The 23,947-nt window shown below is 43.8% G+C and overlaps 1 protein-coding gene across 7 annotated transcripts in view; it reads right to left on the minus strand.

Annotated features, from left to right (window-relative positions):
* Positions 1-11,867: 11,867 nt before the first annotated feature.
* Positions 11,868-23,947, minus strand: part of ELF2 (E74 like ETS transcription factor 2) — a 65,902-nt gene continuing 53,822 nt past the window's right edge. For all 7 annotated transcript variants that reach the window (XM_006124423.5, XM_075929935.2, XM_075929934.2 and 4 more), the window contains 4 exons: positions 21,231-21,317; positions 15,867-16,059; positions 15,290-15,640; positions 11,868-13,577 (listed from right to left, as the gene is read on the minus strand). In XM_006124423.5, coding sequence (XP_006124485.2) covers positions 12,953-13,577; positions 15,290-15,640; positions 15,867-16,059; positions 21,231-21,317 — 1,256 coding nt within the window. In that variant the 3' untranslated portion in view covers positions 11,868-12,952. The remainder of the gene's footprint in view (positions 13,578-15,289; positions 15,641-15,866; positions 16,060-21,230; positions 21,318-23,947) is intronic.

Raw genomic sequence — 23,947 nt, forward strand, 5'->3', positions numbered from 1 at the left:
CACTATTGCCTTCCTGTCCTTTCTCCACCACCATCACGCCACTCTCCCCCTTCCCCCTGCCAGATGTCAGCAGGTGTTTGCATTTTATCTACTAGAACAGGGGTGGGCACTCATTTTTGTCCCGGGGCCACTTAAAAAAATTTTCAAAGTAGACCCAGGCTTCCCCGGAAGGGGCAGGGCCTAAATGGGAAGGAGTGGAGCTACCCCATCGCCAGACCATGATTGGTCAGGGGGTGGGGGAGCCCCTCTGCCCCCAATTCCCACTCGGCACTCATGCCCTGGAAGAGGCTTGGCATGCTCCCCCACCCCCAAGCCAATCAGGGCTTGGGGATGGGGGAGCACACGAAGCCTCCACCGCTCTCCCTCCCCCCCCCCCCCCCCCCGTACTCCTGGCAGGGCAGGAGGAGGCTTCAAGCATTCCCCAATTAAGGCCTGGGGGCGGGAGAGCACGTGAAACCTTCTCCACTCTGCCCCCACCATGCTCTCAGCACACAGCGCTTTGAAGCTGCTCGCAGGGTGGGGGCAGAGCGGAGAAGGCTTCGGGCGCTCCCCCTCCCCAGGCTCTAATTGGCCTGGGGAGCAACAGGGCCTCTGCAGGCCAGATCCACCCTCTTGGCAGGCTGGATTGGTCCGCAGAGGCCCTTTTGCCCACCCCTGTGCTAGAAAGAACTAACAGAGCTCCTTGCTCTGGGGGGTGAGCATTTTTGCTTTGTGATGCTGGGAAATAGTGCCCACTGGCTACCTTCCTCTTTTCCTGGGTCAAACAGGAATGTTTTTGGAGTGGGAGGGTAAATGCTCCAGTCGGGTACTGTGTTCATCACTGCTGTGTCTTCCACTCCCACCCCATTATCTATTTGTTCTGTGTTACCAGAACTGCAGCAGCTCATACTGCCCTGACTTTCTCTGATTCTTTTCTGAAAAGTCTTTCAAATCCTACTCTTCTGGTAGTGGCCTGAGCCATAATTTTGCATGTCCTTAATCCCAGTGCAAAACAAGCATGGTATGACCCTTCACTTCCATAGAGGACATGTGTATTCATGGGTAGATGGACATGAGCCATCAACCTCAGTAACTGGCAGCGTTTCAGTGAAAAGCAAACTTTCCTCTACTCAACCCAAATAACCTCTGAGCTCTCTCTTAACTGTCCCCTTCGAGTTGCTTTGGAGCACAAACACTTCCATGTTTCTTCTCCATATTGCTGTTTCAAAAAAAAGATCTCTGCCAGTGTGTGACCATACACCTGATCACAGATAGAAATAGTGATGGATATTTTTAAAACCAGTACTAAAACCAAGATCATTTAACAACACTCAGACCTGTAACAAATGGGTTCCTATAAAAAATTTATCTATTTCATTTCCCGATATTACCATATTTTCCGGCGTATAAGGCGGCTGGGTGTATAAGACGACCCCCTAATTTATTAGTTAAAAGATAGGTTTTCGTCTTATACTCGCCGTATAAGAGTACCCCGCCTTAAGAGGCCAACCGGCAGCGCCCCAGCGCCCCTCCGCCTCCCCAGCTTTGCTCCCGGTGTCCCTGGTCTGCTGGAGACGGTCCCCAGTAGACCAGAGGCACCGGGAGCAAAGCTGCAGCCATGGCGGGGTCCCGCGCCTCTGAGGCTTTGCCAGAGCAAAGCCTCAGAGGCGCGGGACCCCTCTGCCTCCCCAGCTTTGCTCCCGGTGTCCCTGGTCTGCTGGAGACGGTCCCCAGCAGACCAGGGGCACCGGGAGCAAAGCCTAAGCGGCGGTGGTGTGCCGCGCTTATGAGGCTTTGCTCTGGCAAAGCCTCAGAGGCGCGGGACCCCGCCATGGCTGCAGCTTTGCTCCCGGTGTCCCTGGTCTGCTGGAGACGGTCCCCAGCAGACCAGAGGCATCAGGAGCAAAGCCGCAGCAGCGGCGGGGTCCCGCGCCTCTGAGGCTTCGCCAGAGCAAAGCCTCAGAAGCGCGGCACCCCGCCGCTGCTTCGGCTTTGCTCCCGGTGCCTCTGGTCTGCTGGGGACCGTCTCCAGCAGACCAGGGATACTGGGAGCAAAGCCTCTGAGGACGCCAGCAGCAGGGCAGCCCAGGCGCGCCTGGGCTGCCCCGCTGCCAGAGCCCCTCCGTGGCTTTGCTCCACGTCTTCCTGGTCTGCAGACCAGGGAGACGCGGAGCAGCTTTTCTCGCCCCCGGAGTACACGGGCGGCGGGACCGCGAGGTCCCGCAGTCTGTGTCCTCCGGGGTGAGAAAAGCCCCAGCGTATAAGACGACCCCCAATTTTGGGGGGATGTTTTTTAGCATAGAAAGTAGTCTTATATGCCGGAAAGTATGGTAAACTAATTTTAAAAAGCACCAACCAATCTCATCAGAAGCCAAAGTGCCAATTCTCCCCTGCTGGATCTTCCACGCAATTACAATTCCAAAAGTAGAGGCTTTTACAAACCCTGCCAGTATAGGCCTAACTTTTTAGCTGTAACATTAAATGATCTGTGTGACTTGCTGTAATAGCGCCAGTCAAGCACCCCCAACTTGGCCACTCACCAGGCTTTGAGGGGATCCAGCTTGTGATTCCTAGGTGTTAAGCATCTGGAATGCGAAGAGAGAGTCCTGGCTCTGCAATGTTAATAGTGTGTCCTGGCTCTGTCCTCTGAGTTGGGGCTCCTAGGCAGGTCTTTAGAACATAGTTCCTCTGGCTGGCCAATTTCTCAGTCCCCCTCTCCCCCCCCACACCCACGCCAGTTGAAACCCAACTTTTCCCAGAATCCCATTGTGGATGTGAGCCTTCTAATTTACCTCTTCAATGGGGCAGGCATTAAATGTAACTTTTAAAACAAAGACATGATACAGACTTCTTATCATTGCTCTTGCTTTAATAGTGTACAGATCACAGACAACAAACTGAGAGCAGTCTGTCTCTTTCTAGCTCACCCTTTCCTTGAGATGATGAACCATCTGATTTTCCCTGCCTCAGATTCCTGCAACAACTTAACTTCTGCTTGAGCTGGTGAAAACAGGCAAAGACCTCAAACAGTTCAGTTCCTGCCCTTTTATAACCTTTCAATCTGTCAGGTGACTCCTGGCTCAATCTCAAGCAATCAGGCCTTTGTCACATGACCCACTTCCCTCAACAACCAATTCTTCTATGTGAAATCCATCTGTTGTCTAGGATGCTTATGTTTGGCTAGACCAACCCTGAGTTAGTGATCCTCTCTTGCCAGCTCTGTATTGCTACCCCTTGAAGTTTCAGTCCAACAGTGAGGCAAATAGGCAACAGGGATAACTAGTCCCCACATACATAATCGAGTTTGCAGGCTGAACTCAAACTGTGTTCACACAACTCAAATTGTGCACAGATTGTCACACACACGGCACAGCTGGAAAGCAAATATCTTCCATTCAGAGCCACATCACACAATTCTGTAAAGCATATTTTTCTCCATCACCACATCCTTCACTTTTGTTATAAACATTTCCATCCTTTTCTGTGTACATGCTGCAGGAAAAGGTATCTGGTTTTGCTCCCAAATGTCTCCATTGTGATTTCCAAACTCTCTGGGGGCACTGAGCCACAGCACAGGGTCTGCAACAAGTCTTGTTTGCGAACAGGACCAAGAAGTCAATCTATTCTGCAGCTCAGCCAAAATGCCTTTTTTCTGGTAAATGTCATCCTAGCACATGTGAGGGGAGTGGGGTGGGGAGGCTTCAGAAGACTCAAAGAATGTTTTTACCATTTGGTTTGGAATCTCACCATCAGTTTAATTTTTTTCCAAACTAGAATTAAAAACCATGGTCATACTTCTACCAAATTAATTACATAAAGTAAATGAATAAGTAAAGAAAGTTACCTCTGTGTGTTGAGTGCATGAGGGCCGGATTTCTGTGCAGCTGTCATCACTGCAAAATACAGTGAAAGAGGTCGGGGACCTCTTAGTCCATTCGATCATCCTTCAATGATTATGTGCAGCTGGTGGACATCCTGGAAAACTGAGTATGAAAAGGAAAGGAGGGGCGGGGCCTGGGATGTGGTTAGGACTGGAAAGCAAGTCACTCAATTTAAAAGGCCTAGGAAGTCACAGATCTTTGGTGGACCTGCAAGAAGAGATTAGAACTGCTGTATCTGAAGATGTCTTACATTTTCCCTTACTGTACTTATTGAAGTTGGACAGCATTTGGCAATGAACATTTAGGTCAGGCTCTTAACTCAGCTGCCATAAAAGTTGTTTTTAGGGTTGCCAGATGGTTTAACAAAAAATACCGAACACAGAATAATGGACAGTCCGTGTGAAAACTGGACACCTAACAATCCTAGTTGTTTTGTGGTCTCCCTCACGGAGGAAGACTAAAATGAAACATTACTCTTGGTCTTTTAGTATTCCGCAAGAGAAGAGTTTGCAATGGTGATAGTGCTTTTGTTCTTGTATCGATAATAATTTGTAATTCATCTTAATGAGTTGGGGAGCCACTATCTTTCTGTTTTGGGGGACGAAAGGGAGAACCCCATGCGGCAATGTGACTGATTCCAAAAATGTGTCTTCAGCACCCAAGTTCTTCTAGGGCTGTGAATATCCACTACTAAATATCCAAGGTCACATTCTCTGTTTCAATAGTGAGTATAGGCTGAGTTAACTTTTATCATCATTGAGCCCTTGTTCCCATGCCAAAGTGATGCTGCAGGAAGAAATGAAGTTATTTCATTGTTTGAAAATATTTGTTAAAAAAAACTAAAAAAAAACATTCATCTTTCAACAGAAAGCTTAAATAAATGGATTCAAAGTAATGTCACTTTCCATTTCTCCCTCCACTTCTCCCACCTGGAGAAAACCCACTAATAGAATAACTTACATATAGCATAAACTGCATTTGGCTTGTTCTGGTTTTTTGGACGTTAGACATCTACATTCCACCGATTTCCAATGAGTAAACGGAGATGTCAGTTCTACAGTACAGTAAATTTACTTTTCCGTAATATACAAGTTGATATATGACTATCAGCTATCTGTGCCATGCCCCTCATCAGTATCTGCTGTTATTCATCAAGCAGAGGGAGTGACAAAGAACAACTTTTGTGGGGAGTGATTTTTCCTCCAAATCAGCTTTTCAAGACTGATGAAAGCTGAGAAGTTCTTAGATCAGTCTAGTAACAACCTGACCCCTCTCTCTTTAATGAAAGCTAAATGTAAGACTCCAGCAACTATCTATAGAAAAATGCAAACTCTTGTTCCAGACTATTTCATTCCAGGAAGGTGGTCTTCAAACTGAGAAAACAGTATAAGGAACAGGACAACCAACTGTCTATTTCAGTTTGCAGCAGTTGCTTGGGGAACAGACAGTCCTGAGCAACTGGCATAGGATTCTGTTATTGTAATGGATAGACCAAAGCCCCTGCCACAACAGGCATTAGTAGTCTGATATTCAAGGTCACAACTACTGAAAGGCAGCCATTTGTTTCCACTCATGTTTGACCTAGCTCTGGTAGTCTGGCTTGCACACAAATAGAATATCCTTGCTGTGAAATGTAGGTCTAGTTTGAGAAGTGACTTTGAACTAATGACATGATGGAATTTCAGATCTGTGTCTCAACAGCTTTTATATCAAATGTGCTCATCTTACAACTAAAGACGTTCTTTTGAATAGCACAGGCAGCCTGGGCTCCGAGTCATCTTTGGATTCTTTCCACCTCACATAGCAGGCACCAGAAGTTCTGTGGGCAAACCAGACAGGACCAAAGCTATTCAGGTATCTAAAGACGCCAAGCACCAGGATCTTCAGACATGTCTAAGTGTCTTAACTGCCATAGCTGCTGCTGAAAATCTTATTAGGCATTTTTATGCATATTTAAGACACCTAAATAACTTAGAAAATCTGTCCTAAACCCCTTGCGTTCAAATCATGCCCTCAGCAACCCCCTTCTATGTCTCTCATGAAATTGTACAGATGTCATTAACTGGAATGTATTACATAATATGCTGGAGAGTAGGTGGGGAAGGAGAACTGTGGAAGTAGTAAACGTTGAGTTTCAGTTAGGGGTGAGAACTTCTTTCAAGCATTATCTGTAAGAATAGTCCTTAAAGCAGGGGTTCTCAAACTGTGATACCGCGACCTCCCCCCCCCCCCCCCGAGATCGGGACCCCCAGTTTGAGAAACGTGGCCTTACGGAATTGCTGTTACTGTCAGGGACTTGCGAGTGACCAAAGCGGCTAGTTTAAGAACTAGACAAAAGGTACTGGATGCTTGAAATACACCATAAGCATCCCTTCTATTTCAGCCAAACCACGCTTATGGAGGCTTTGTGATTCTAACAGCCCTTGCTGTGCGTCTCATGAGTGCTTTGCAGCAGCATTCAGAAGTGTGCCATGCTCAGTGTTGGAAAGGTAGGACGGCCATGATTGTGGCTGCTCAGAACTTAACTTTAGGCTGTAGGGCTTAGAAGTACATCTGCCTTCTATTCTTTTTATTTCTATGATTGCATGAGAAAGAGGTCAAGGAAGTCCTGACTGCAGTCTAGTATGTCATCAAGTCTGGATCCTTAGTTGTGAACAGAAACGTCACTCTAACTGAAGTAATATATTAGGTGGGAGTTCCTCTGAACTGTAACTCCTCCAAGTATTCAGAGACTCATAAAATTTCATGCTGTGGGCTACATCTTAAGTGTCCGAGTGACCTCCCTTTCCCTCAGGCATGATCATGAAACATCTCTTTGGTTAACATTGCTTATACAAAAGACTTACAAAAGTGTTCCTTACAAAATAAGAAACTGTCCTTTTGCTAGTCATCTTCCCCCTCCCATCTTCTGTTTTCTCCATTTGAATCTTACCTCATTCTCTCACTCCTGCCTCTCACCTGCAATTTCTAGGTAAATCCAACCTCACTGGCTCCAGTTGGCAAGTACAGCTCTGTTTTCTCTCCTCTCCTCCACAGTGGCAGCATACATGAGATATGGCTGCTACAGGCTGGGTGCCTTATTTCCAATCCCTTATACACACCACCAGGTTTTTTAAATAGGAATTTGTGGAAGTAGCCAAGAGGACACAGTCCCAGTTGACATGGCAGCTCCTTAGGGACTAGTTGGTAATCCTGTCAACTAGGGATGTAAAATCCCCAGTTAATCAGTTAACCGGTTAAATGCTAGGGGTACCTAATGGTTAACTGGATAAAGAGGGATCCGGGCTGGGAGCTACTCCAACTGAGCTGAAGCAGCCCCCAGCCTCTATCTGAGGTGGGCCCCCTATGGAGCTGAAGCAGCCCCCTGCCTGTGACAGGCAGGGAGCTGCTCCAGTCCCCACTGGTTACCAGTTAACCTTTCACATCCCCTCCTGTCAACCATCTACCAATTGCTTTCAGTAAATAAGCAAGGATACTGAGCCAGGATACTGTACACAACAAGAGAATTCTGCCATTTTTAATTCCAGTCTTCTCTTCGGTACTTTGGTCCTCAAACCAGTTTTCTTTTTTTTCTCCTGGACAGCTGCAGTCATTCCTGGTCTGCTTCCTCAGCAATGTGTCCCATGTTGTTCCAGGCTCACAAGCAGCATGGTTCAGCCTCTTCTTTCTATAGGATGTTCTGATTCAAAGGGTTAACTCTTAGGCTAATGGATGCCCAAAACACACACTGGATGCTGCCCCCACACTGTCCATGAGTCAATTCTCCATCTCTCAAACCTCTCTTCTTCTGTGAATATATTCAGAGACCTCATTATGCAGCTGACTTTATGCTCCCTACCACTGGCTTGCCTATATGAAGTTGGCCTGGGTTCCATACTCTCTCTTCCTGCCTCAAGGTACTGACTTGGTCCTGCATCTGGCCTGACCATCACATACCTCTTCATTACTGTTCCTTGTAGACCACTTAAGTGTATATATCCAGCTAGAAGTTAGCTTGCCTTTTTTGTTAGAATACAACTTTCCTCTCTTAATTCACAAGCTCTCTAGAAGATTATAAACTCAGACTATGGTTAAGTGAAACCAGAGTTTGCACAGCTCTCTGCTCTCAGGCTATAATAACCATGCAGTATCCCCCTCAAAATCACTGTTTACTCACTGAAATCACTCAAATCTCATGTGGATACTGAGCTCTGCTAAGTGTTCCTGCCAACACCAACAGTTTAAAAAAAAAAATCATATGAACAAAGTGGACAGGAAAACATGCCAAAATGAAAAGTTGAGCTTAAACCCCAATTTTAATGAGTGCATTTTGTTAAGCTTCTCTTGCCTGCCCAATCCCTGATACTCCCCTCCCCCAAGACAATGCAATTTCTCCCCCCTGCAAAGAAAAAAAGTTTTGTAGCAGACCACCACAATCTGACTTCGGTGAGAAGGAAATGAGCTACAATGTTGTTTTACTATCTGTTAGCGCACAAGTGGTGCCACACTGACATTGAGGGCAAAATTAGGACTCTATGAAGACTAAATAATGTTCCCAATCACAGGCTCTCTCTCACTCCCTGCAGTAGCTCTTTTTCTGGTTCTGGTATAAGAGGGCTTTCACTTAAAAAGGTTCATTGAAATTGCATACTTCAAGCAGCACACTAAGGCTACATCTACACCGCACAGTTATTTCGGAATAAGCTATTCCGGAATAGTTATTCTGAAATAGCACGTCTACACTAGGGAAGCCTGCCTCGGAATAATTTGAGGCTTCCCTGCAGTGTAGACATGCTATTTTGAAATAAGCTATCTCTATTTAGAGCGCCAGGAGGAATAATTTAGAGTGGCCTTGATGAGGGGCTATTTCGAAATAGCAGAAGTAGAGTGTGTACACCCAGCTTATTTCAAAATAGCTATTTTGGAATAGGCGTTACTCTTTGTAGAATGAGGTTTACAGAAGTTGGAATAAGCTGTCCGTTATTTTGAAATTATTTTGAAATAACAGAATTGCTGTGTAGACACTCGCATAGTTATTTCGGAATAACAGCCATTATTCCGAAATAACTTTGCTGTGGAGACACACCCTAAGGGAACAACTGCCAGTAAAAATGAATAAATAAATTGTTTAGCCACAAAAGCTTTACCTGAAATCACAAGACTTGTGCTGGAATCAGAGGATTGATTGCCCTGTATTGGCAAAATCCACAATTATTCAAAGGCAGCTGAAAAATAGGTTTTCCTTTTTGTTATTGATTTACTGCAGCACCAGAATCAACTGTAGCATTGTCAGAATAACCCAAGATCGATCTTTTATAAAGCCTTGATGCATTTTGTTACATAATTTGTTTTCCCCACACTTCCTTAGGGTAATTGAAAACAAACTGTCACTGCAATTTTCTTCCCCTTGATAAGCAACAGAAAGAACTGAATCAGTGTGGTCCAGTGAGAGAGCGACCTGACGAGGTCAGAAGTTTTACATTTTATTCAAGTCTCTACTGTTGTCTTGCAGAGTGAGATTGGGTAAGTCACCAAAACCAAAAAAAACCACACCCCTAAAACCAGAGATTCCACTGCACACACGTTTTCCCCTGAGGAGAGGATGAGAGAACAAAACATGTGACATTCATAGTTAAATCGCCTAACGCCACATTTCTCAAACTGTGGGCCCCAACCCCCGGGTGGGGGGGGGGGGGTCGCGGTATCACAAAGTTTGAGAACCCCTGGCCTAATGCACTATATTGGAAGATGCTCAGGTAATAGTGAGCGCAATATAAGAGCCTAAATACAATAGAATTTAACAACAGTCTCATACAAGAAATAAAAGTACAAGGACAAATGACTACAGCAATGAGGCTAGATGAATAAAAGGGACAAGACACACATACAGAATATAAATGGTAGAGAATAAGGCTGTTAAGGGTTGGTTATTTGGCTAATGGTAGATAACTTGTATCAACTACATGATTAGTCGATAAGAGGAGCCCCTCTGCCAAGGTTGCAGCACTGGACTGCTGCAGGTCTTCATTTTAAATGTCGCAAGAGCTGCCAGGCTCTTACTACATTTAAAATGCAGAGGCACAGCAGTCCCGTAACAGCATGAGCTGGGACTGCCTGGTCCCAGCTCGCGCAGTCTCCAGCAACCCCTGTTCACTGTGGCCTGGGCTAGCTGCAGGCAGGGGCTGCTCCCAGAGCAGCCTCTGCCTGCGGCCAGCCCAGACTGCTGCAGACAGGGGCTGCTTTGCGGCACCTCTCTTACCACCTCCCACCCCACCACTGCCTATGATTGAGGCAGGGGGGCAGGTGGCAACTGAAGAGATGGTGCTGGGGGGGGGGGGGGGCGACCAGCTTTTAAGCTAGCTCCCCCCAGCACTGGCTCCTGTTTCCCCTCTCCCCCTATGTCTCCAAAGTGTAGGGTACTAGCTACTATCACAGAAAGGTTACTGCACTGGATGGGTAGGTGGCTTGATCAAGTGTTTTATTCCTTACTACTGTGTTGCATCTGTTTTCTTTAGCATATGGAGAGCTAAAGATTAAAGTGTTGTATTAAAGGAGATATTTCCTTATTATTTTATGTTTCTATGCTACAGCAAGAAGTGCCCAGAGAGGCGGCAGTGTGTGCAAGGAATATTTATCTATACTCTTCACAATCTCCTGCAATTAACTTAAGGCAGGGGTGTCCAAACTTTTTTCAAAGAGGGCCAGATTTGATGAAGTGAACATGCGTGAGGGCCGACCATTTTGCCTGACATTCTTTGAACCATTAAAATTAAATGCAAATTAACTATTTTATGCAAAGTTTATTGCAAACAGCATACTTTTCATTTCGTCACATGGATGACAAATCTAAACAGGTGTTAAATCACTCTGCCTTTCATATCTGAAGGCCAGATGAAAAAAAAAATCCAGGAAGCTGAAATATATGTCAGGAACATTGTAAAGTACATTACATATTATTGGTAATAAAGGTTGTCTGTCAACTTTTAAGTTCAAAAAATATGAACAGGAACATAACACCAAGTATATATGTTGTGTCCAAATATATTTATAACTGATTTAGACCAACTGACATTAACTGAGATTTTACAATGTATTCATCTCAATACATATGGATTTGTTGGGGGCCATAAAAGATAGATATTGCCAAATTACCTGGGGGGCCGTATTAAACCGGAACATGGGCCGCAATTGGCCCGCGGGCCGGACTTTGGACATGCCTGACTTAAGGCAATTTAACTTTTCCTTCAGCCACTCCTATTTCTCACACTAAAATGATGCTCCCACTTGTCCCTGTATTATGTCCTTATTCGCCCTCTTGTTTCCACTAGCACCCTCTTTTCAATCTTCTCTGTACCTCATCTCTACAGACCAGTTCCTTCAAAACACCTTTGCAACTCATTTATATGTAACAGAACGCTAAAAACATGCACATGAATAACCCAAGTAACCATGGTCTCAGTCCTGTAAACTTTTGGTGTCCCCAGTCTCCTCTCAGGTCTGAGCTTAGGAACTACTAATCAGTTGTTAAAGTGCTTAGTGATACTTTAGGCACTGCATTAAAAAAAAAAATCAAACAACTGCTGTGCTCCCACTTAATGCTGTTACTCTGAAGTGTTCCCTTCAGTGGAACCCATGCAACATCAGATGTGCTCTGTAACTAGAGGATTTTACATAGCACAAATGTCCATCAGCAGTCATTAGGTTAAAAAAGTTACCAATTATTCTTACACTAAGCAGAGCTCTTCCATCAACTGTGTAAGGAAGTGCCAAGCTACTTGATTGTGTCACCATCCTTTTAGTTTGGTGACCAGAGTATAATCGAACAAGCAGGTAATTATGTGGCCAGGTCCTTGCTCCAAGAATTTACAATCTAAAGTCAGACTGACCCAACAAATGGGAGAGGGGGAGTCAAACTAAAATGGGGAAAGGGCAATGGGACAAGGGCTGTAATTGGACAGACAGAGGAGAAACAAGTTATTTTCTTGGTTTTTTTTTTTTTTTTAAAGAAAAACAAACATTAGACCAAAATCAATTAAATTTCATTTCTATATTTCAGTAAAACCTACTTGAATACACTTTGAAACAAGAGTACAACAAAATAGAATATACTTCAAATGTTGAATATACAAACTATTATAGTTCATTCTGAACACTGGTACTTCCCTCTTAACTTCAACTAAGAAACTGTACAGGTTTAGAACTACCTGACAAAAATTCATGCTGAGCGTGACCTTTCAAGTGACAGAGTGGAGCTGAAACTGAAATGTATGCACAGATGTCAAGGCTAAGTGAGTGACACAGGCATGTTACAGCAAAAGGCCAAAAGCCTGCTGCTATTTTGTCCACAATTAAGAAATTTAGACAGACTTTAAACTACCATAAAAATATGTTACATGTAATTCTATAACAATACTGTGCTAGGTACAAGATTTTTAAAAAATTGTTTTAATAAAAAAGCTTTACACAAACAAGCCATTAGCTTATTTCAAGAAAGATAACTGAAAATCAGTCTAAGGCTTTCAATTTAAATCTGCTTAAGCTGTATGATACAAAATCCCTCTAGGTCTCTCTGTCTTCTTTTAGAAGCTCTTAATCCTCTCCTTTAATTCACATTCTCGTATACCTAGTAGCAGGGTTTTTCACATAGCACCAGTTGAGTACTGTGCGCACACAGTAGTAATTGCTGGTATGCATACAAAAATGCATCAAATTTGCAACAGTGAAACTCTCCTCTCCCCCTGAAAATTAAACCAAGAAAAGCCTCTCACAGAACTCATTTTAGTGTTCCAGGTCTTAGTGTAACTTGATATCGTAGTGAACTGTTTGGTCCCTTTCAGTCCAGTCCTATCGTTTTCCTTCTTCGTAGATTCAGTTGTTTCCCAACTGTAAGAGGCAGTTTTCTGTCAGCATATGAATGTGTGGTTCTATTCCCACTGAAACATGGGACAATTAGTTAATTTCCAGTAAGTCTCTGATATATGCGTGTATGTTTACATTTTTTAACATCTCATTTTTGACGTCTTGATCATGTCCATTCTCCCGCCCAGCCCATGTCTGTCAGTATGCTCAATCAATAAAAGTCAGGAAAATCTACGTTGATAATTGCCTGTTCTTCATTTCTCGCATGTTATTCCTTCTGTTTTCACTGTTACAGGAAGAGCAATGGCAGAGGGTGTACTAACTACTACAACATGCGTCACAGTCTTGCTTCCATCTCCTGGCTTTTCTTCTTGTACAAGTTGCAGTGTTTTCATTTCACGTTCCTGTTTTAAAGCCACTGTATCTGGTTTCACCTCTGGCCCTTTGATGACTGCACTAATAACTCTGGGAGGAGTCTGGCCAGATGCCTGCTGGGCAGGCATTGATAGTCTCATTACTGGTGTCCCATGAGCTATAGACAGAGGGGTAAGTGCTCTCACAGCCAATGGGGTGCCAACTATGTTAATACTTCCTGACCCAGTCAGGCCTGTTTTTGTCTGCAACTGACATTGTGTGAGCTGAGTAGCAGGGATGGTAATGATTTTGGCAGGCTGCATTGTGATTTTATCTCCATTTTCAGCAGAACCTGGCATCACAGTAGGGATTGTCTGGATTACTACCTTTGGAGTCGCTGCTGTTGTTGGACTTGTGTTGGTTATTAATGGAGACCCTGCATTTACTGACTGTACTGCCACAGTTGAAATTTTCTGCCCCAGAGATGTCATTACGACAGGCACTTGCATGGCCACACGAACAGTCCTGTTGAAAAAGTTAATATAGATGTATATAAGACAGCTGTCACATCACCAGAAAATGTAAAAGGGATTAAAAACCCCAGGACTTAGAGTTGGATCAAATGAAAAATGTACAATTTTTTTATACTCCCTGGCAATCAGAAACAGCATTTATATCCTTTTCTTCTGTTAAATAAATCATCAGATTATTTGACAAATGAGTCTGGGGGCAAGTATACTGATAGCAGCAGCATGATGAGAGATCACCATGAGATGATTATAATGGGCTCTAGTCCCAGAAGGTAGAGACTCATAAATCAGTTTCCATCTTGTAGTGATGCCACTCTAACAATCAAAACAATCGATAATGTTATGTTTGAAAATTAAATCTGGTTCAATCAGTGATCGCCAAATTGTGAGCTATGAAGGCACTGGTGGGGGGGGAGCTCCAGTGTGACCATGTCAGCCCCCATGCAGGGCAGGGAGCAAACACCACACAATCCTATCCTGCTCTGCCCCAAACTCTGCTCCAGTCTCACCCCCAGCCACAGCTTGGGCCCCAGAAGCAACCCAGCTCCCCACTGCACATGGCTCCAGTCCTGGTCTTGTTCCTGGCTTACCCTCGAAAGGAACCTGTCCACAGGGTGTAAGAAAACAGTTTAAAGGTACGCCTGAAGCTTAATAAAATGAGAGAGTTGTGACGGGGCGGAAATGCCCCACACCCATACTCCCTCGATCGCCGCCTGTCTAGCGGCATCGGAGAGGGAGTACCGGAGGTGCAGCGGCCACCACGCAGCTGAGCTGCGGGAGGGGCCTTGAGTCCCGTAGCATCTCAGGGTTGGGGCGCCTCCATGTGGGAGATGGATGCCGGTGTTCCGGAGGGGTGGGGCAGGAAGAGGGTGGAGCCCTCGCCGGACGGTCGCCGACGGGGAAATTAAAACGCGGCTCCGGCGCAAAAAGGGGGAGGGCGGTGGAAGAGCCCTCCCCAGAGAGGAGATCGCCGGGGGCCTGGGCTGCTGGTAAGCCAGCACGGCCTGTCCGGGCAAGGCTGCCTTAGGGCAGGACGACCGGTGTCGGGGAGAGGAAGCAGCCCACTGTGGGCGAAGGGAGCCCGTGGGCTGGAGCGTTACGGCGGGAAGCCCCGCCAGCCGGACCGGATCGCAGCTGAGCCCGCGTCCTTAGGGCCCCGGGTTGGGGTCTGCGAGAGGGGGCGGGCTCAGACCCCCCCTCTCCCTGCCACAGGGCATGACGGGCACACAACCAGAGCAAAGAGTCTCGGTAAGAGCGCGGTGAAAAAGGGACCATTTGAGGTCAATTCTAAAGAGACAGAGACGCAGGGGTGGGGAGCCACGGACTTCCGGGGACTCCCCCACGGAGGACACGTTTACACGAGTCTAAAGTGCAGCTGGTAAATAAGTGGCCTGATTTTTCATGTGCAGAGTACTTGGTAGGTCAGTCTCACTGAGTTGCTCGCTGCAACCTTTAGAAGAATCAGGCTACTTATTTAAGGGCCAAAATATGGACTTTGGGAACCACAAACTGTTATTTTTGAAATCCTTGGCCTAAGGGTTGCATGACTAGAGGCCAGTTTAAAACTGCCTAGGCTGGGCTCTCATAATCACAAGTATTGTTTTACAAGGTAGTCGACACCAGCTTCTCTGAAGGTGTTACAGAGGTATTACAGGTACATTTACGACAAAACTCAGCTTCCTAACTAAGCTTCAGCAACTGACAAACCTGGGAGCTGCTGCTGCTGGAACAGTGGAAGTAGTGGTGGGAGGACGAGATGACGTGTCATGCCCTGGTGAGGCAATATTCACAACTCTGGTGACTGCCTTCTCTGCTCTTGTACAATTTAATGGAGAAGAATTTTTTCCACCACGTGCCGACGCTGCTGCTTTCAAGAGATTTTCTGCAGACAACGACACTCGTTCCAATGATTTCTCATCTGTAGGCATTGATAAATCTTCATTGCAGGATTCACTTTTGTCATCATCTATGACCACTATATTTTTTGGCATCTCCTTAAACTGATAAACCAGCCTTTGTCCCTCAACCTTTGCAAGAATTCCCCTTTGATAGTAATATCTGCAAGAAAAACATAATTATAAAACAAACACTACTCATGGATGTACATAGAAATTCAACATTTCAAACCTGCTTGTTAATTTAGATCATACTAATTTCTACAATAACAGGGGGGGGAAAGCTATCAACATATCGGTTAAGCATACTACTCAAAGATCAGGGCTTAAAAATTGCAGACTATTTTGTATTTAAAGGAAAGCCCCAATATTCTTCCCCCTTCATTTACCTCAGGGCCCTTCCCATCGTCTCATAGTTCATGTCAGGTTTGTTCTTGTGCTTTCCCCATAGTTTGGAGACAGCTTTGGAGTCCACAAGCTTAAAGATGCCCTTCTCTCGCTGAGTCCACTTAATGTATCGAGGACAAGTATTTTTGTCCTGAAGAAGATCCAGAAGGAATTCCCACAAATATGTTGTACTGCCTACAAAAATAGGTTATGAAAATTAGACAACTTACACTTTTAAAGATATAAAAAACTCTCCATGTTTAGAAATACCAAAGTGCACTTACACAACTATATGATATAGGAACCTCAAACAACTACATTACATACCATCCTCTGCATGTCATGGCTTGTAATGGGTATGTGCTTGTTTGTTCTGATAAATTTAGGAAAGATTTCATAAATATTTACATTCTGAAACTCAAAAGGGCTAGCACTAGGCTGCTCAACTCTTCACACCAAAATTAGCTCTCACTGACTATAAGAAAACAAGTGATGGGAATCCTGCATCACCAACACCTGTCGTCTACCTAGATGACATGCACAAAGCTCTGAAAGAAGTTCTGATAAGCTTTTAGGGCCACAGACAACAATTCCAGAACAAAGGCTGTACAATTTTGGGATAGAGTCTGGTGATGGCAGAGAAGGAGAGAGGATGGAGAGACTACTTAAGGAAATTTTTCTTCTTTACTGGGGGGAAGAGGAAAATATAAGTCCCATACACATCCTCCTAGTAACCTCCTTCTTTTGGATCTGCCTCCATCCCTCACTTTTATTACTGGGAGTTCAGTATTCACATGGTTTCTTAGACTGATCACTGTACTCCACTGCTGCCCTAAATCTTCTGAGTGCCTAAACACCTCTACATCTGCAAGGTAGTCCTATTGTGTATTATTATTATTTGTACCACAGCCTTTAGCAGCCCATCGCAGATCAGAACATCATTACCCGATGCAGTGTACAGAGAACAAAATGACTGTTTTTACCCCAAAAAGCTTATATTTACTTAGATTATATACGCTTGAGTTTCAGAACTACAGCATATGTGATGGAAAAGACCCAGCATTGCACTAAATTTAAATAGAGAAGCTACTTGGATTCTGAGTAGGCCAATTCTATCTGGGAAAAGGGAATACGAACAGAGAAAAACAGGCCACATTCTGCTTATCAGAGGTGTAAGAAAGTGAGTCTGTGAACAAATCATAAAAAAAAAAAAGGAGAACCTGTAGGAGAGCGAGCAGGGGAGGGACTGTTGTACAACACAAAACAGTTCAAACAGTTTGTATGTTTTGAGATTTATCCACATCTGAAAAAAGTAAATAAAGGAAGCCCTTCAATGAGCTAACAGATTAAAATCTCAACACCCTATTAAAGGGACACTCAGTCAGAGTCCTCAGATTTAGCAAGCTGACCAAATTTTCAATCCTGGAAGAATCCAGAAGCCCAAGTAAACAAATAAAAGCCCAATGAAGAAAAAAATCTATTTGTGCAACATGCTACTATACCAATTAAACACTCAGACATTCATTCCTGAGACTTCATGATGGCATCACTAATCCTGGGCTGTACACGGTCTATGATAAAAAGCATTGCAAACTACAGTTACTTCTCTTAGAAGTAGGTTAAAGAGTGTCACTATAACGGTCCTCAACTGTCCTCAAAATTCCTTCAAATTTACTAACTCTTCTTTGGGGAAGCTATTATAGTTTCACTTTATAGATGGCTAAATGAAGGTACAGAGATTAAAGACTTAACTAAAGCAGTACTTGGTCTGATTCAAAGCCCACTAAAATCAATGGGAATCGTCCCACTGATTTCAGTGAAATTCAGAACAGGCTCACAGTAGCAGTCAGGAACTGAACTAAGGAATCCAGTTATCGGTTCTAACCAAGGGAACACACTTCTTAAGACATTCCCAGATCTACTGGTTTTATTCTGACTTGGAAAATGAAATGGAAATAAAGTTCCAGTAGTAAGTGCTGTTTTTCAGATATTTATAGTTAATCTGCAGATGATAAAAAAGGAAAAGTCAGTTTTCAATTCTATAAATTGTTCCTACAAGAAAAATGAAACTTAATTTGCTTTACATTCTTTGGAATTCTTTTAACAGTTATTGACAGGATTTCTCCCATGCTTATCATCAACATGCTAACCTCCAGCTATCAGTGCTGTGTGTCTTTCTGCTATGGCCTCTGCACTTAAAAAATGAAAAACCTCACAGCATTAATTGAGCAAGAATTTCAACATATATTGTTCCTTCCCACGAACACATTAGATCCACAAAGTACCAATTTAATGGAAATGACCCTCATTTTGCTGCAGAAAGTGGTACTGGTGATTCAGTAGGTGGCACTCTTCCCTCACAGTCTGTATCAAACTAAATATGTATGATTCCGTCAGTAGGAGTTTTGGATAGCCATATTAATCACAAGGTGCATGGCAGGTCCTCCTAAAACCAGATTATACCACTGCATATTCTGTAGCTACTACTATTTTCGCTAATATTTAATATAAATTGTAAAGCATTTCATTGGGATTTGTTTTTACTCCCTTCCCTTGTAAAGCCTCCCCTAGCGAACTTAGTGTGCAACCTCTGAGGAAGAGGAAATAATGCTCAAAAATATTAAAATTATCTAAATTAGGTTTTCTTATGCACAGAAACATCACACTGGTAAAGTCCAATAGGGCAGGTCATTCCGGGGTAAAACACATGCTATATCTCACTGGAAAGCTATGAACATGTTTTTATGACTAAATCCTATCCATGATTCAAGAAAGATTTGTCAAATCTAAGTCTTCACAAAAACAGTTCCGTTTCTACAAATAATCATTTTCGGAGGGTTGGGGGGGGGATCAAAATATCTTTAATCACCTCTAAGTCATTCTATACCACCTCGGGATTCCCCCTCCCGTAAATAAGGACTCCTCAGGGGGCCAATTAAGACAGGTTTACAGCTACTTTGCACAACCACAGCAGCTCAAAGTATCAGGGATGCATCACTGCATCAATCTATATCTTTGTGTGCCTCTTATAGGTATAATATAATTTGACAGTTGTAGTCCAATATGAGACTCATTGCATACCATCTGCTGTCACTCCCCAAACCCAACAACCTTTGCTGTCAGTGTGTGAGGAGTTCCCTAAAATGTCAAATTAAAAATGAACCATAAATATGCAAATAATTCTTGAATGCACATCTGTGGTGGGACGGCTAACCCACTCTGGCTAGACGGGGTTAAAGGAGGATGCATGGAGCCTATGCAGAACCCTGGTCAATCAGAGAGAGGCTTGGAAGGAGTCAATCAAAAGACAGTTTGCTGGGGCGACCCTGGTTATACAGAACTTCTCAGCAGAGCAGAGAGCAGTTGGAGACTGACCTAAGGAGATTGCGGGACCAGTTCTCAGGGAAGCACCTTAGAGAGAGAGTATTGGGCAGGCTCAGGGCAGCTAGAGAGGGAGACTCCAGTCTGATACCTGCCAAGCTACCGGCCTTGATATAGGGGACAGGAGGGTGCGAGAGTCACAGGGGAAGTGGCCTTGGGAAAAGGAGGCAGCAGAGTGGGAGAGGAGGGCAGAACAAGGCTGCTGCCAGAGAGTCCTTGAGCTGCGATCCAATGTAGTGGGCAGGCCTGGGACCCCTCTTCCCTCTAGCACCACACCAAGAACTGTGGCTTGCCCCTGAGGCAAAGGGCTAGACTTTGGGGCTGCAGTTGGCCACAGTGGCAGATGAGAATGGAAACTGCTGATACCCCTGTGAGGGGGTAAGAAACAGTGGAGTGGACACTGTTGGAGGGCAATGTCCTGAAGAGAACACTGTGGTCGTGGGACCAATTCGGGACCAGAGCAGAGCACAGAGAGAGATCAGAGCATAGTAGGGGGAGTAAAAGGAGGCTGCTGTGAAGCAGCGCCTGTCCGTGGCTGCAGAGGGTGCAGCTCATGGAAACTCTGCATTTTAAATGTACAAAAGCTTCAGAGGGATAGCCGAGTTAGTCTATAACAGGAAAAACTTAAAACACAACCAATAGTCTGGTAGCACCTTAAAGACTAACAAAACATGTAGATGGTAACATGAGCTTTCATTGGCACAACCCACTTCTTCAGATGACAGGAGTGTTGGAAGTCCAGATACAAGAATAAATAGGGAAGGAGGGAGGCGGGGAGAAGAAAAAAAAATGGAGGGGAGGAAGGGGGGAAGGGGAAAAAAAAAAGAGAGACGGTCACTGTCTCTTTTTTTCTTCGTCCCCTCCATTTTTTTCCCCCCCTTCTCTCTCCTCCCCCTCCTTCTACATTTAAAAAGCAGAGGTACAACAGTCCTGGACCAGCGCAAACCAGGACTGCTTGATCCTGGCTTGTGCTGGGTCCAGCAGCCCCTATCCATGGTGGCCCGGGCTCTTGTACATTTCAATAGCAGAAGCCCCACAGGGAACATGGGGGATGGCGGGGAACTTCACAACCTGCACTCCTTGCAGGGCTTTTTTTTTTTTTTAAATATACAAGAGCCCTTCTGGGGCTCTTGTACATTTCAAAAGTTGAGGCACCACAAGGAGCACCGGGCTTGCTCTTGTACATTTCAAAGGCTCAGGTACTGCAAGGAGCCACTGCTGGCCCCTACTCCCTGCAGGGCTTCTGCTTTTGAAATATACAAGAGCCAAGTGGCTCTTGAAAGGCTCAGGCACCGCAGGGAGCATGGGGCCAGCGAGAGTCCCCCCGTTGATCCGGAGCTGCCTGTGGGGTTTTCTACTTTTGAACTGTAGCAAGAACCCAACAGAGCTCTTGCTACAGTTCAAAGGCGAGGCACCCTTATGGACTAATCCAATAGTCAATGGAAATCCCACTGAGTATTTGATTAATTAATTCATCTAAATTTAACATACCTAGTACTTCCTTATGAATATTTAACCCACTGCAGACCCTGAATCCATTACTAAAGCAACAAGATTCTCTGCATATACAACAAGGAGCTTCTACATGTAAGGCAAACACACTGTATTGCTTGCTCTACCTGGCCATAGGCTCTCCACTGGCAGCGTAACAAAGCATGTGTCCAACAAGCCAACAGGAACACAACAGCCAGTATAAGTGAAGTCCATATATACTATCAGAATTTCAAAATACACAATATTAACTACAGCACTTATAAATATTTAATAATCATATTACAGTAAAACACAGCGGCTCCAATTAAGCTAGTACTAGACCCTGTACTAAGACATGGGGTAAAATTCTAGTTCCAGTGACTTCAGCAAGGAATTGACCAAAACATGGTATTTCACAATATGTACTTAGTACTAGTGCATAAAAAAACCCTAATAAATAAATAACTAAATAAAATGCACTACTTTAAGACTTAATACATGGAAGAAATTACCTTTGCCTTCTCTGGGTTTCTTCTTCATACCTAAATCGGGAGAACCATTGGAAATGGCTGACTGCTGTGTCTTTGGTTTACGGCCAGCTGTATATGACATTTAAAAAGAAAATTGTAAGACATACATATAGAAAAAATAAGTAATATCTTACAACTTAAGTGGTGATTCATGTTTCGCATGGTATTTCCCTTATTACATTGTATGGACAAATAGGCCTCTATTAAATATTCTAATTTTAAATCTTATAAGATTATTTATTTTGCAAGTCACTATAGTAAATCTGATTATGGATTTCATAGGTCAGTGTAACTCAGCTACAAATCAGTTAAATATAAGGGATGCACTAAACATATACATTTATATTCCTTTGGTCTGATGTCAGTAATGACTGCCATATTAATCAAAGTATCATGTTAATTGTAGGGACATGAACAGATAACCAGTTAACTGGTTACCCAGGTAAGTATCATCCTTAATGGGTGATGCTTACTGGTACCTGTTAACCGATACTCAGGAGCAGCGGGGCCGTGGGCAGAGGATTGCTCTAGTCCAGAGGTGGACAGAAGCCAGTCCCCTTGCGCTTCGGACTACCAGCCCTTGCTGCCGCCACGCCTCCCCACCCAGCAGAAACCTACTTAAATAGGTTAATCGGGATTTTACATCCCTAGTTCATTATATTTTATTCTTCCTTTCAGAACTAATTGGTTTTACAAAAAGATTAATATTAAAGAAATTTTTTTTAAAAAATACAACCATTGAAATTGTACTTTTTTGCCTATATGGAAAACTGCTCTTTTACATTAAAAATATTAACATCGTAGTCCTTTGTGAAAGTACACTACGCAAAGGATCACAATCAAAACAAAATGAACAAGAAGAACTGCATCCCTTCATTTCTGGGTAACCTTTTATCTGTTAAAAGGCTAAGAGTGAGATGCTGCGCTGCAATTCCAAGAGGTGCAGCATCAAATTCACAGTACATGGGGGTTGGGGACTAAGGTGACTAATAAGCCACTTCTCCACTTTCTTGATGCAGGGCTGCTTTGTAACCCTCAGAATTACTGAGAGAGCCATCAGGGCCTAAGTTATAGCAGCCTACCTGTGGCTGCCTATGATCCCCCAGCCTGAAATCTCAGCAGTGCTGCATGCTATGGCCATGAACTGTTATGTTCCCTATAGGATGGCAACAATGGGGGAGTCCTAAGCAGGCAGCTTCAGAGTTAACTGCCTCATGTTCTTGTGCCAAGAGAGTCCTTCCCCAGCCAGATCTGGTGCTTTCAGAGTGCCCCATGCTGCTAAGACCCTGTAACTCAACATAAAAAGGACCAGAGTAAGTGGTAAAGATCTCACCCTATGTCAGAAAGCTGAAGACAGTCTGTGTTTCTGTGATCAAGGTTAAAGAAAAGTTCAGCCATTAAGACATATTTTAATAACATGAATGTGAATTGCTCCTGAAAGAAAGTATTCTACATCAAACTAGGGATGTAAGCAACTAGTAGAGTAGCCTAGGATTATCAGGTAGTTGAATCACTAGTCGACTAGTCGTTTCTCCCCACTCTTGCTGCAGGGGAAGCAAGAGCCTGGACAGAAGCCGATCCCCATGCACTTGGGGCTGCCAGCCCCTGCTGCCACTGCCCCTCTCCACACAGCAGGAACCTATTTAATCGGTTAACTGGTTAAACCTAAGGTTTTACATCCCTAGTTCATTATATTTTATTCTTCCGTTCAGAACTAATTGGTTTTACAAAAAGATTAATATAAAGGAAAATATTTTTTTAAGAAATACAATAATTGAAATTGTAATTTTTTTGCCTATATGGAAAACTGCTCTTTTACATTTTAAGACATTTACTTTGAAAACTGTTCTTTTAAGCCGGCTCCCCCCTGCACTGTCTCCGAGGTGACCACATCTGTACGCAGTATTCAAGATGGGGACGTACCATGGTTTAAAAGATATTCTCGGTCTTACTCTCTATCCCTTTTTTGATGATTTCTAACATTGTGTTTGCTTTTTTGAATTTTGCTGCACACTGAATGGATGTTTTCAGAGAACTACCCACAATGACTCCAAGATCTCTCTCGAGTAGTTATAGCTAAATTAGTCCCCATCATATTGTATGTATAGTTGCAATTATTTTTTCCAATGCACTACTTTACATTTATCAACATGAAATTTCATTTGTCGTTTTGTTGCACAGTCACTTAGTTTGGTGAAATCTTTTTGAAGCTCTTCACAGTCTGCTTTGATCTTAACTACCTTGAGCAGTAAAGTATCATCTTCTCTTTACCCCTTTCTCCAGATCATTTATAAATAGGTTGAATAGGACTGGTTCCAGGACAACCTTTGGGGGACACCACTAGTTACTTCTCTCCATTCTGAAAACTGACAATTTATTCCTCCCCTGGGTTTCCTGTCTTTTAACCAATTACCAGTCCACAAGAGGGCCTTCCCTCTTGGCAACTTACTTTACTTAAGAGCCTTTGGTAAGAGATCTTGTCAAAGGCTTTCTGGAAATCTAAGAACACTATATCCACCGGATCCCCCTTATCCACATGTTTGTTGACTCCCTCAAAGAACTCTAGTTGATTAGTAAGGCATGATTTCCCTTTACAGAAACTATGTTGACTTTCCCCAACAAATTATATTTATCTATGTGCCTGACAATAGTTTCAACTAATTTTCCTGATACTGGCATTAGACTTACTGGTCTGTAAT

Source organism: Pelodiscus sinensis, chromosome 4 (genome assembly GCF_052426305.1).
Source record: "Pelodiscus sinensis isolate ZL-2025 chromosome 4, ASM5242630v1, whole genome shotgun sequence".
Classification (NCBI taxonomy): domain Eukaryota; kingdom Metazoa; phylum Chordata; order Testudines; family Trionychidae; genus Pelodiscus; species Pelodiscus sinensis.